The sequence below is a fragment of the Danaus plexippus genome, chromosome Z, assembly GCF_018135715.1.
Source record: "Danaus plexippus chromosome Z, MEX_DaPlex, whole genome shotgun sequence".
NCBI lineage: Eukaryota > Metazoa > Arthropoda > Insecta > Lepidoptera > Nymphalidae > Danaus > Danaus plexippus.
Genome location: NC_083559.1, coordinates 6,147,412 through 6,162,109, shown reverse-complemented (window position 1 = coordinate 6,162,109; position 14,698 = coordinate 6,147,412). Strand labels below are relative to the sequence as shown.

Sequence of the window (14,698 nt, the reverse complement as noted above, 5' to 3'; positions counted from 1 at the left end):
TTCCAAGCCATGGAAACAAAATTTGACTATATAGGTTATAGAAATTAGAAGTAATCTATATCTTTATTTTTATGTAATGATGTACTTTAACACTTAAAAAACTACACAAGTATGCAAAACTTATTTTTAAATACTAGACTTTAACAGTTAATAACCAATTTAACCTTTCCCTCAAGTTAAAAAGGGTTTAAGATTTTTATTAATTCATGGTATTAGGTTTTATACTTTATGTTTTGTATATAAAATACAATAACATTACCTGATGTAGCGCCGTGAGGCCATCCACGTTCGCGGTGTTTATATCTGCGCCCATTTTCAATAATCTTTGAACTTCTTCCTTGTCCCCAGAAGTGCAAGCCGCTAAAAACACAATTCCCGGTGAAAATTGAATTCTTGATTCCCTTTTCGGCGATGATGATTGTTTGTTGGTATCGGATTCCTCCCATCTTTTCAACTGCTCGGCTCTCTTGAACAGAGCTGACGACGATCTCGGGTCCGTCATTTTGACTATCCTCAATGCACTTGACACTCAATATGGTCTCGTTATACACTTTTTACGTAGCATAGATTATGTTTTCATAACATTTAATACACAAACGCCGAGTCCATAACTTAATTGCCAAAAAAGGAAACATGAAAGAAGAAACGTTCCAGGATGGTTGATGCTACAACAGTTTTCATACGATCATAGTTCAAGACACTTGTTGAGTTTTCCTTTTAAAAACCTCATATGTAAAGATTTTAAACATGACATAACCAATAAGCTACTCATTTAGCGTGGCAGCCATTACGAGAATAAATTTTACAGCCAACTAAACTACCTTCTAAACGTAAAAAGAAAAACTAGGCTGTGAATGACGGAAAGAAGAAAACACCTAGCGTCACCTAGCGGATAAATTTTCAAAGAGCAATGATACGATATGTTTAAATTCCAGGAAATATTGTCTATGCTAGACAGAAATGTAAAAAGAAACAAACATACTAAAAATATATGTTTTATTGCATTCTTTTGTAATGTTATTTATCTACTTTGATAATAAATTTATTATTTCCTTAAAATATTGTTTTCAAATAATAATGATTAACTTATTTACAATATTTTTAAATATGAATAAGGAATTATATAAGCTGTAGTTGTAAAATATATGTACTTCATATGTTAAAAAAATAAGTTTGGTAACCACCAAAATACTTTATTGTTATTATCGCTTATAAAAGTGATTTAACTCCATTTTATATTATCTAGTAGTTTTAAAATATTATTGCAATACGTGACAGGACGGTCATACAGTTCGTGCTTTAATTTAAACTTCTGTCTCTTTGTAAGAAACAACATAAATATTTCTCGTGTCTTGCTGCTGTTGTTTATTTCTATTGAAGATTTTTTCAACATTATTTCTCACATTTCTGCCTCATTTCGATCTTGGAAAAAATTTATGGTGTACATATTTCCTTACAGCGTTCCCATAAATTGCAATTGGAAACAGACTTTCTAAACTGACTGGCAATGAAGCGACCTCTTTGGGCTATTACAGTCACTACAATCAGTTTAACGTTGATGTTGGACAGAAAATAATCAAAATTCAAGATGGCCAGATGTCACGATGGTGTCTTAGACTTTTGTCGTTAACATTATTTGTTTTGTGTGAAAAAGTGTTTTTTCACTATGGCTGACTTAAGTGTTGATATTTCAAAGTTGCCGGACGAAATAAGAGATAAGTTGGCAGAGTTGGACTTAGAGTTATCTGAAGGTAAGTTTGATGTTGGTCCGCAAGGGATCGATAATTAGTTAATTTGGATTTCGTATAAAAACTTATTTTAAAAACAAAATAGTTTATTAAATTGCTCTATATATTAGAAACCTTTAAGTTTTATTTTAAAGAATTTCTGACGTAATCAGTGACAGCTGATTCAAAGTTTTTTTTGTAAATAAAGAATTTCCAGATACCGAAACAATTTTCGTTTCTTGATATTGATATATTGTTATGATATTGCTTAGTACTTTAAATACCTGTCTACTTGTCATAGTTTTGTGTATACAATAACTTTATGAAAAGACAACTTCGTAACTTTAAAATACAATTTTGTTTGACGCTTGTGTGCACACACTACACGGCAGTGAAGCCGTACTTTGTGCCCAAAGAGTTCTTCGTTTTCTATGCATAGAATAGACTTTTATATTGGTATATATGAATATATTTAAGTTTTTATGGACCTTGTGCTATGCAGAGTTGTGTTACAAAAAGTTTTATTAAAAACAAATCTTCAGCATAATCGTGATTAAATTAAAGAGATTTTTTTATATGCACCGAATATTTGGCCACTAAAGAAACTGAATTGTATATTACATTAAAATGGTATCTCTATTATTAATAATATTAACTGCTAAGTATGTATATCATCTATAGCTACCTTTGTTTTTAGATATGCAACCAGGGGCTATTAACCATAATTTTAAAAATGTTTGTCAGTATTATAAAAAATAAAAGTTACTTTATCTTATAATTTCACAAAGTTGTATTTATATGTAAAAAAGTATCAATCACCCATTAAAACAACATACATACCAATGACTATTCGTTTTGATTTTCAACCACAGTTATTTTGTTACAATTTTTTTTTATGCTTGTCCTTTATGTTGATTGATGTTTATTGATTACTTTTGTTAATATTAAATTCAGCAATGCTAGCAATGCGATTTTAACAAACATATTTATATAAAGTTATAAATAAGGCTTTGCGAAATATAATTAGCTGTTTTCGTAATAACTGCTTCAAAATAATTTGTTTTTATTAAAAAAATAAATTAAGGAAATTCTAATAGGAATGATATTACTCATTCAGTACAAAGTAAGTGGTCAAATAGAAATAAGAAAATTTTAATAGCTATGACCAGTAAGTCCTTGAGTGAAGAGATTTTCGTTTGATGTCAATAAATAAATATGTACACTATGAAAAATAAATTCTCATTACATCAATAATAAGAAAAGGATAAGTGATTTACCAGTTTACAGAGTTTTTAATCTTTAAAAACAATATATTTCAAAGTAAAACTATGTGCTGGGTTTAAAATATTTTGTGTTCTTTTGTATTTTTTTTAATAACCATATGTAATTTTATACTTTTTTATGTTATGTCCATAGCGACTGAAAGCCATAGCTTTACACTATGATTTGACTCTGGCTCTTAGAATTGTGTTCGACTGCTGTAAACTTATCTCTATCTGACAAGGATTTCCTTGCTGAGAATAGGCATATGTTAGTTTGCATTTACTAAATTGTTTTCTTTATATTTTCCTTACAAAGTTGAGGACATCATTATAGGATAAGAACTGTGTACTCTTGTATACTGGTTGGTCAAGGAGCTATTTTTATCCTTTATGCATATGAGGCTTGAACTGAACTTTTATTGTTGATGAGGCATAGACGCATAATTATTGTTTCTAATTAAGAATGTCTTAAGATTTTCTTAATTTTCTTTTATTAAGAATAGTAATTAAGTAAAGTAACTATATACCAAATCATTTATAAAAAATTAAATTTGCTTTTGCTTTAACATTTTCCTTAAAACACATTTTATACAAATTAACAATAAAAAAATGTAAATAAATTATATTGTATAACTTTTGTTTTAATATTATAGTGATTCAGAAAATTCATATCTTCTGGATTATTTAAGCAATTTTTTTTTTGTAATAACTTATTATTGTGGTCGCCAACATTAAAATAAAACTGAACTAAAGACAAATTAGAATATTTAATATAAGCCTTTTACCAATAATAAGATATAATATAGTGACATATAAGAAAAGTTCTTGTTTAATTCACAATTAAACTACATTTCATGGTATATATTTGAGATGCTATAATATGATCAAGAATGGTTATTAAAAGTCAATTTAGTTATTAATTATATAAAAAAATATAAAAATAGCAATCTATGCATGAATCATATCCATAAAGCTATCCCATAAATAAATAATCAATTTAATGTTATTGCCTTTAAAATTCCGATTTATTTTACTTTCCATTTGACCAGCTAAGAAATTTTTAGAAGATCTTGCTGACTCCTCATCCATCCTCCTTGGTAATTTCCTTCTTAATATAGTTATAACTGGGAATAAGTTTCCCAATACAACACTTAAGATCCGATGGCTACATCTTTAAATAATCAACATATTCATAGAAAAATACCACATTTCCCTACAAAATTTCTTCCATAAAGCAAAGTGCAGCGAACTTCTTCGACAGGTGAATGTAACTTGATAGTGACGCTATGAGGCTTCAGATAATCCCTTGGATTCTCTTATAATTTGGATTATCTTGGTCTTCAATGGGCCTAGGACTATAGATCGAGTTTATTCAAACCTGAATTTTCTAAAGCTTATTAAAGAAAGGATTCTTGCCGCCATAAATAGCTGAAGCATTTGAGCTCTTGAAACAAGGCTTTTTTAATTAGTTCCAATGCACTTATATATTGGTTTCCACTATTGGACTCGCCCTTTTACCAAAAATAATACAGTTTCATTTTGAATCTAGCTTTTCCCAGATTTGTTCAATTGCGTAAGTAGTTAGTAATTGCAGTCTGTGATTTCTTTTCGTAGCTAAGCACATAGTTTTTTAAAGGATTGTAATAAAAACAAAAGGATATATTTAGTTGTTATAAATTTCTTTACAAAGGAAAATTAACGATTTTTTTTAATAGCTTAAAAATGTAAAGAGACAAAGGAAACAACTATTTTAAAATCATTGAGAACCAAATTTTTTATTTTGTAGAGCCTTAAAACATAATGTTTACAAACTAAAAACAGAGCTCCACAGGACATTGTTCGTTTTTGGTTACTCCCTGAACCAGGGAATCTGATTTGAACCATTGTCGAATGATTATAAATGAACGTTACTAATTGCAAAAACAACTTCATTACATAACATTATTTTGCTCGTGCTCAATAGTCGTGTGGCTTCTAATTTAGAATCTAAACATTTAAAACACGCGATGTATTTTCTAAAATACAATCTATACTTATGGCACTTTCAACTGCAAAACTGGGGTTTTGTAATTTTGACGTAGATGTTTGGGTATCATTACTTAATTTATAACTAACGTTATACTACCTAGAGGAAGGCTCAAGTATTTAAACTTGTATACAGATAGGATGAAAATAGGAACATATGTATACGGTATGGTTTTCGTACCAAAATGTCTGAAAACAGTAGTGAATAGTGTTTATTTGCGACTCTTTTAGCACAGAACAGGAAAACTAGCGAAACTTTAAACGTTCACACAGAGCACGAAATGAAATAGGTTCTGTATTGTTCGTAGTAAAAGAATTGATATAATGGTTTCTCTACCGAATGACTTTATATTATAACGATGTCCATAGGTCTGTACATATCAATAAATGTGACGCGTGTGTCTTGGAAAACAGCTGTATTTACCACGGCTTATGATAATGTTACGTTACATCAACAACCTTTGTAAAAAATATTGTCAGTCTAACTTTCTATATGTGTTATCTATGAATTTGCTGAAGTAATTTTAATAAAACTTATTTGTATGATAGAAGAATTACTAAGGGAGTAAACATTTACGTAGCTTCTTTTTATGCAAGTAACTCGATGACTATATTGCGAAATCAGCATTTAATATCGAACTTATCGATTTTTCTTGATTACTTGGTTTAACTGAAATAAAATTTATAATTTATAACATAGCCCATATCCATTGTGTAACTTGTGGTCAAAAGTTAGTGTTAAAGGTTATTTCTTTTTCATCGGTGCTTGAAGATTTGATAACAAGTGAAAATTTTTCTAACGCCCTCACCCGAAAGCAGATTTTTGGTTAATAATTATTTTTGCCGCTTACGCTCTTCAATTCTAGACCGCATGACGCATCAAACCAAACCTGTTTGATGTCATGACACAGTGTTAGTCTGAGTAAGATCATACTCGTACCTTAGCAAATCGTAGAATTTCTTAATCAAGAGAGGTATAAAAACAATTGTTTTAAAAAGTTCGTTTTTCTATTTATCATTTCGAGAATTTTAAATAGTAACAAATTTATTCTGAATTTTGTCGATTAATTTGTTTTTTTTTTATCATACAAAAATAACAGAAGTCTACTTACGTAAACAATAAAACCTCAAGGAATTAATAACAACTGTGTATTCTTTGGAATTAATATTATTTAAGTTTAATTTGTCATCTGTATTTTAAAGAACTAATGCTGAATAAAAGGTAATAATCTTTATTTAACTTAAAATTCAAAAGTCGTAATCCATTTTTTTTTAGTTTTGCTATTATTGTGGTCAGAATCAAGTATCAATGTCGCTTGGATATATTATACCGAGTAGTTCAAACGTTTAGCATTATTTATATTGAATTTTAGAATTTGAAGTATAAACATTTATAAACAAGTCATGGTGTAACATTTCACACTAGTCCTTCTTTTAAAACCGATAATAAAGATATACAGGAGGGCTTTGGCAACTTTTTTAATGCTTGAATCTAAGTTCTATAACGCCTAGATACTTTTATACTGACATTAATACTGCTGAAGTGCCTATACATCAGGAGAAATAAATGGATGTGTTCACGAGAGGAAAAAAAACGTGAGTGTTAAAGAACACGCCAAACTTTATAAATAATTATTTTATTTAATTTGCTTTATTAAAAATGATAATTATTGCATCCGACAACAGTATTGCATCATTCAGTCACCAATGGTGTGTTAGTCAGAAATGTTCACACTCTTGGATATGACAATACTTATGTATTACAGGTATACATAATTTTAGAAGTTTAATTTAAACTGATTTACTCTCAATTGATAGTAAACTTTAAAACAATCAATTGGTTCACATGTTGCTTGTGCGCACAATTCAGACCCTAGCGCTATAAACGTCAATAGGTTAATATTCAATTAGATTCGACGAATGGCACTCGACCGCTGCAATGCCTGCCATTATTATTGTTATTACATATATTAATAGTGATTTGTATATAAATTTTATTAATACAAAAGTTACGAACATTGCCAATAGATATTTTACAGTTGATCAATACAAACAGGATTTTGTGAAAGTATACGTCTAGCTTATTTCTTCATCTTATCTTTATCCAGTCATGTTTAGGTTCTTGCTTCTTTATCCATGCGGTTTTGACGATAAGAATCTTAAAGGGACCAACTACCTTCTGATCACCAAAATATATCGAAGATTGCCACCGTTTTATATTATATAAGTAAATAATTTGATTCATTTAAATGAAACCGTTATCACGGTTGCTGAAAAGTAACCGAAACGTCGGGAGTATGTAGTTTTTACCTAAAATAAAGCACGCGTAGTATATCCGATAAATATTAGTTTCATTTAAATGAATAAAACTCGCGAATGTCTTCGATCTCATTAAATAATTTGATTGTTACCGTACTAGTATTTCTTAAATTATTTGTTGAAAATATTTATATTTAAACTAACAACAGTTTATAAGAACAAAATAAAATACATACTTTATCAATCCTTAAATAGAATCTATAAAACAATAAGTCTACTTATTTATTTGGTTTCTAATAAATATATCAGATCAATTGATCGCCAGGAACTGTTGAATTAGTTATGTGAACTGATATAGTTTTATAAATTTATGGAAAATTACACAGGGAGCATATTTTTGTAGCCGTATTTTTATAATTAGTAACAATAAAAATTGTTTTTGTTTTTATATGAGATTAAGCTTTAGTTAGCTATATTGTAAGGTTTTACTTTTAAAACATTGTGATTCAGCTTGTGAAGGGGTGTAAAAATTCAAATATGAATTAATTGTCCAATTGTATCCCGATCCATCGGACAGTCTCGGTGTAATCACAGGTTGCAATGATTGCAATCAGTGGTCATTGCTGATTTTGAAATTAAATATTTATTTTCTGGTATAGTTTTTCTGTCTAGTTAGGTCGAATAGCCTTTTCTTTGTTAGTTATTTTTTCTTAAATATCTATCGACGATGTTTGATTATTATTGTTATTACATTTTCATTTAATTTGTATTGTTAATATCTTCAAATATTAATTTATAACTTTATTCTTAATTTAGTCAAAATTTGTACATAATTGCGAAGTTCCTTAAACAGAAAGTTGTTACTTTTATTTTAATTAAAACAGCCCGTGATATTTTATGAGAAAAGTTAAAACATACTTTTCATGACTTGTAGGTAAATTTTAAAAAATGTGACATTTTATGCTGGTAACAATATTCTTGTAATTTAATTTTAGGTTCTATTTCTTATTTTTGACGATAAAATCGTGACGGTTATTTTGTAGATAAAATTTAAAAGTTTGTTTAGTTTAAACAATCTCATGCAACTTTTAAGAATTGTAAAAATGTTTCAAAGAAATATATGTATCTATAAATGAATCACTATTCAGACAAACTTTATCTATATTATCTGTCATTTCCAAATAAGGTGATCTAATCGAATCGTTAATATGATAACTTCAAGCGCAAAATCGCATACACAAATATGTAACTATTAGATATGTTAAATCTTTATTAAAATTTTACTTTATATAAAAATTATATTACTACTTTTGCAATGGCCATCTGAATTAAAATAAGTAGTCACTGGTCCTTAGAAATTTAAAACTTAGTGTAATACATAAAAAGACGATGTCGTGTAATAAGTATCTAATATGATTAATTAATATAATATCTTCCTTTTTAGTAAACAATGTCAGCAAATTCATACTCTGTTTATATACTAGTACTGTATTTAAATTGTTATCATAAAATAATATCTAAATTAGGAAAAAAAATCACAAATATTGAAGCCAGTTGTCTTCTTTTTTATGAAAATACAATAAAATTATTTTCTATCTAACGGTATGAATAAGTTCATAAATCATTCAGTTTCGTCTTAACATTTCACATTAAAAAACGTTAAGTTTTGAACCATCATTTCAGTACTTGCATATTTCGGTTTTTTATTAAATGAGTTAGTCACTTTTAATTGTCCAGTGATTAGTTACGCTTTTATTGTATTACGGATAACATCGATTGGTTTATATTTTATTTAAAAGAATTTAATTTTTGTTAACATATATTGATAACTCTTTAACGACACGGTCAAACGACGTGCCTTTAATTAACATTTTATTGAATAAAAACATTTACATAGCAAATGCAATGACTGCCTATTTTATTATATATGTGATTCGTGTGTCCATTCCATAGTATAATTAATATAAACATTAATTAAGAAAAGCAGAGTTTGGTTAAAATTATAATAAAATAATGTTAAAATATGTGATATTCTTAATTATAATTAACAGGAACAGATAACAAAAATGTTCGTAAACAAAATTTTTGTTAGGGTCTTTGTCCATATATTTCCATTCCATTTTGAGTATTTTTATTTATTTTATATGATCAATACTTTGAATACTTTTTGAAAGTTTACGCAGAATCGTTTTGTGGTTTATGTTAAGTGCGTAAACAGCTTTCCACTTAAATCTGTTTATTATTACAGGTGATATAACACAAAAAGGATATGAGAAGAAACGCACTCGACTTCTTTCACCCTACATTGCCCAACATCAGCCTCAAGGTTAGCTAATTATAATTTTTTTTTGCAAATAAATGCTTTTAACACAATTGCCTGAACTAATAAAAAGGTTATATTCTTGACCCATGAATACTGGCTTCGCTTCCAAATTCTAATTATGAATCTACTCCTGCCTTATTGGTGCCGTCATCTTCTAAACAGAATGTCTCCAGTATGAGCACAAGGTCATAAGAAGCGCCGCTGGGGTCAAGTGTCAATTAATTGTCGTCGATGAATGCTGGACTTTTGCTAAAATATCAAAACCCGATTTTAAATTTGCTTTAAGTTTTATTTCTCCAACTAGGGTCAACTGACGAGGCCATCTCAAATCTGCTCTCCGATTGTATGAATATAGAACACGACCATGAGTACGTTGAACCAGTACTATTTTTACAGACAACAATCTAGATAGATAGAGACATCTTATAGATATCATATGAAGATAATGTATTCCAAATAACACTTTATAACCATCTTAAATAACATTAAAACTAATAAAAAACTACAAATAGTAGTCGCGATGAAGCTATTTTACTTGGTCGTAGAAATCGTTAAAATAATGAGGTCGACCTTTGCTTTAGCGCTGCATAAAAAATATATCGTAGGAAATTTAAATTAATAAAAAACGAGGTCCAGCGTTCGTCGACTGCGATAATTTATAATTTTTTTACATGTACCTACTCTAGTTTTGGTATTGTTTAAGGGTTAATTAGAAGGTGGCCACACGCACGTCAACCACACTTTATCAGTAGGTTGCAACACTAAGTAACGGCACGTAATATTAAAATCAAATAAATAGCACTCATAAACAGATAATCTTTGTGCTAGCTCTCTCATGAAAAAAAAATTTGTTATTCATAATATTGGCCGGATGTAGCTAGAAACGTAATGAGGTGTATACAAAATTTGGACGGATATAAGATCAGATTCAATCATTAACTATTATAATAACCTCCGGCTAGCGACAGGTTTACATGACCTAGAGGCTCTAGCGATAGATTCGGTAAAACATGATGGAATTTTCATAATTTTTTTTGTTATTTCCTTTTGATTAAAAGCCATCCAAATTATATTTAGACTCGTTAAATACAAAGACCAAATTCAGTCGAATCTCATTGTGATAATGGGTCAATGTAAAAAAAAAAGATGTGAGGTATCCCCATGATTAATGATGTCTTTCTAAATTAAACATTGTGCTTATAGGTCACTCGTAATAGTCAGGTATAAATATATTTATGCTCTGATGATAAATACGGGAGTATATTTCTTTACTTATTATTGTTTACACGTGTTAGCTGTTAAGTTTTCAAAAATAAATGTGACCCTTTTAATACGTACTTATGTAGTATTATCAGCTTAACAAATTTATAATTTTATTATTATCTCCATTAGTTTTTTTTTTTATAATAAATATATAAGTGAATTTATTTTGTAAAAGTTCGTTTAGATGCTTTCTATATTTCATAGTAATCGCCAGAGTTTATCTATAATAATGTTGTTAATACTTAAATTGGACCAAAGTTTCTGATATAAGTGATAAGCTTAAGTATGTTATTACTGTATATATGTTTTCAATGCATGGGTAAAGAATTATAAATATCGCATAAAACTCGTATTTGTACCTAACTAAAAGCTTATATTTGAAAAGCTATGAGTAATGTATTTCTTTATTTATTATTGACTCTCTTTAACCTGTTCTCTACTTAATGTTTCTTAATAAATGACATAAAAATATGCGATCGTCTATTTTCTACGAAAAATTGTTCAGTGTATGTCAAATATATTGGGTAAAAGCAATAACTGTAACAGTTTTTGTCCCAATTTTTGTCAATACCTCTTTACTTTTTGAAATTCAACACCTTAAAAATCAAAAACGTTGGTGGTTTATTGAATAAATTATAATTTCATTTATTCGACGCATCTATTACCAAGCTAAAATGTATTTAAAATCATTTACAAATATTTGCAGTCTGGTGACAGTAGATTGAATAATTTTAATTTTTAGCTAACAAAATGCCCTATAATGTTTCCCAGCGTATCGATCGCAAAACTCAAAGTGTTGGCTTTCGGTCTAACAATTTCGGGCCTGCAATGCGACACCTGATAACGTCCTCACCTCGGCCCTTATCAGACGCTTAGGTCAATGAACTTTATGACAAACTGTTGCACATCTAAATGTTTGACAATAAGCGTTAGCGCTAACGCTTTACTAGTTTCTTTTATACAAACAAACATTACATTTTTTATTCATTAAAAATAGGTTATCGATTAAGACATCTATAAAAAGGTTAAAAGTTCAGTGTCTGTTTTTTCACTTTACTTCTATTTATTTCTATAGAAAAAAATATTTCACTATAATCTTAAAGAGAAAATGGTTTTTATTTAAGGGAAAAATTAAGAGTTAACATGTAAGAGTGTGTCGGTAACTTGTAAGAGTATATTACACAGCAGGCAATCCACCGATACGCGGGCCTCGTGGCGACGGTGGCAGCAGCCGACAGCATACAAGGAACCGTCGGACACATCGACGTGTTACACACAATGAGAAGAGATACCACTCAGGTATCTAAGGGATGAATGGGATTGGTCGTAGCCGCTGACTTAACACTTCCAAAATACACACATCTATTAACACACCGCACTCACACAACGAAAAATACGTAATTAATTCAATAACACCCATATAAAGTGAATGTTTTTAATATAAATAAATTATAACGATATTACATTTATTGCACGGGTTTTGCAATTCGATATTCTTTTCTGAAACGCGACGTTGTTAACTCGAATTGGGGAGATCTACGTGCCGCTAAAGTACTTCTGGTACAATTTGCCTTTTGTTGAGTAATTTTTCCATGCGTATAATGAAAATTAAAGAGAAAGTTTTTCCCCCAACAAAACCCTTTTATTCCGTTCGTCTTGTGTTTTTGTTTTTGAAAAAATCTCTATCTCACAAGGAATAAAAGATATGTAATGATATATATTTTTAAAGATTTATTATATATTAATTTATTATGTGTAATTTTAAACAAGAATACTTTTGTAATTGATAACAATCTCTAGAATGCACTACTGAATTAGGCTTAACGATTCCTTTTGTCTTTTGATGTCTGAGAAGTAGTTCCATAGTTCTCTATAAAGGTCTTTTTTTTAAAGATGAATTGAAAGTTTCTTAGTATATTATAGTTTAAAACAATTTGTATAAATATAATCTTTTAGTATCAATTGTTACGTTACGTTGATAAGTTTTTAAAGTGGCACTTCATGTTCCAGATATTGTAAGGTAATATTGCATTCCATTCAACAGCGTACGCTGACCTCTTGCAGTCACACAACTGCTTTGTTAAATAGAAACGAGATCCAGCTGGTTTTATCGCTTTTATTCAACAATGTAATAGATAGTCCAAGGACTCTTTTATAGGACTCTTTCAAGTTCCTTAAAATTGTTAACTACATTCTCTTTTAAATGAACTAGGTACTTATCTCGGCTTTGTCTGCCCAATCGAATGTTACTGCTAGACGAAACAATATACTGATAATTGTGTTGATCAGACTATTTGTCCTGTTTTTATACCGGTTCAATTTATGTCAAAATATGAAAGTCCTATTTATAAATTTTGTACTACTATCTAAATTATTCTTTAAATTATAAGTCCGGTAAATACTAAATCACCAAGTATCTTAAAAGTTCTTAAAAAGCATATCTGTAACTTTATGTATAATATACATTATTATTTCCTTTTTACAATTTCACATATAGTTATTCACATAACAATTACGTTTACACAGGAGTCTAGTTGCTTTATTAATGTATTATAGTTATTGATAGTGGCCAATGGTCAATTCAAATAAACATCACATGCTTGGCAACCACCTTACGCATGTTACCAATATATATTTTTAACTATATCGTATTAGAGAAAATTATAGAGTCTGCTACAAATCCTTTCTTACAAATGCCCAATTTTCTGTAAATTTATGATGCTTATACATATTATATTGAAAATTACAATTAAAATTTGTAATCGAAGAGTTGTTTAATAATAACAAACTTAGAAGTTTCTGTGAACGGCACCCTTCAAAATGAAATCGTTTTAAGTTAAATACAGGAGGCTATCCAGGTAGAAGCCGGAAATGGAGCTCAAAGGAAAAAGTAGGGTTGCTAACCGCTCATTTCCTTGAGGTTTATGCTGGTTTGCACACGCAATAACAGCTCTTACCATAAAAAACGTTTTTACTGCTGAAGCGATCATTTTAGTTTAAATTTTTTTTTACCTATGTATACATTGTCCTGTTCGTTATAAAATGTTCGATATAAATTTTAGCAAATATTTTTTTTTAAATAAGGATCCATCTAATATATATTTAGTAAAATAACCAAATTAAAGTTACAAAAGAAATATACTGTTTAATGTAAATTTTACTGATTATATAACCCCGAGGTTGTTGTTAATATAAGCAGAGCAACTTAAGTGCAATATGTTTCTCTGTTGAGTACAGGTGTGGAGTATAATTATGCAAGGTCCGTTTCAAATATGATTTTGTTTTGGTTATTTGTTGCTTCCGCTTTAAAAAAGAAAAAAACATATGAAAAATATTTTATATTAAATTAAGTTGTTTTTTTTTAAATAAAAAGTATAAAGACATATATTATCGCCAACAAATAAGAAGAAATACCTATTTCCTATTGCAGCGTATAATTACGAAAATATATAGATAAGTATTTTGACATAGATGAGGATTAAATATAATATATTAAAATCTAAATATAATACACTAAAATAATGTTTAAAAGTATCTGTACATCATTTATACTACTTTAGAATTTATCGATTTTCTCATTTTAGACTTATTCATTCTGAGAATATAGAAGTTTGTAAAGGGGCCCTATGTAAACTGTAAGCTGTTTCTTGTATTTTAAATGAAATAATTAACAACAACCTATTCAATATATTATCGTTTACATAGTAATAATATTTTATATTTACAAAAATTTTTTGTTTCCTTTGCAATTAGTTAAATTTTTATGGAAGTAGTTGGGACCTCAGTTCGGACCTAAATCCATAGGTTATTTTTTCCGAACCGATTACCGAACTCTATGC

At 28.8% G+C, this 14,698-nt stretch overlaps 2 protein-coding genes across 12 annotated transcripts in view; one reads left to right on the top strand and one right to left on the bottom strand.

The window, feature by feature from the left end:
* LOC116777161 (protein phosphatase 1 regulatory subunit 12C) overlaps window positions 1-885 on the bottom strand; it is a 28,511-nt gene extending 27,626 nt beyond the window's left edge. For 3 of the 6 annotated variants that reach the window (XM_032670546.2, XM_061526498.1, XM_061526499.1), the window contains exon 1: window positions 260-875. In XM_032670546.2, the coding sequence (XP_032526437.2) occupies window positions 260-502 (243 nt within the window). In that variant the 5' untranslated portion in view covers window positions 503-875. Of the gene's footprint in view, window positions 1-259 lie in introns of all 6 variants that reach the window. The other 3 variants (XM_061526500.1, XM_032670550.2, XM_061526501.1) reach the window with 2 other exon arrangements.
* A 658-nt stretch (window positions 886-1,543) lies between these two features.
* LOC116778114 (disco-interacting protein 2) overlaps window positions 1,544-14,698 on the top strand; it is a 38,151-nt gene continuing 24,996 nt past the window's right edge. For 2 of the 6 annotated variants that reach the window (XM_032671996.2, XM_032671995.2), the window contains exons 1-2: window positions 1,545-1,751; window positions 9,522-9,599. In XM_032671996.2, coding sequence (XP_032527887.1) covers window positions 1,667-1,751; window positions 9,522-9,599 — 163 coding nt within the window. In that variant the 5' untranslated portion in view covers window positions 1,545-1,666. Of the gene's footprint in view, window positions 1,752-9,521; window positions 9,600-12,044; window positions 12,159-14,698 lie in introns of all 6 variants that reach the window. The other 4 variants (XM_032671993.2, XM_032671992.2, XM_061526031.1 and 1 more) reach the window with 4 other exon arrangements.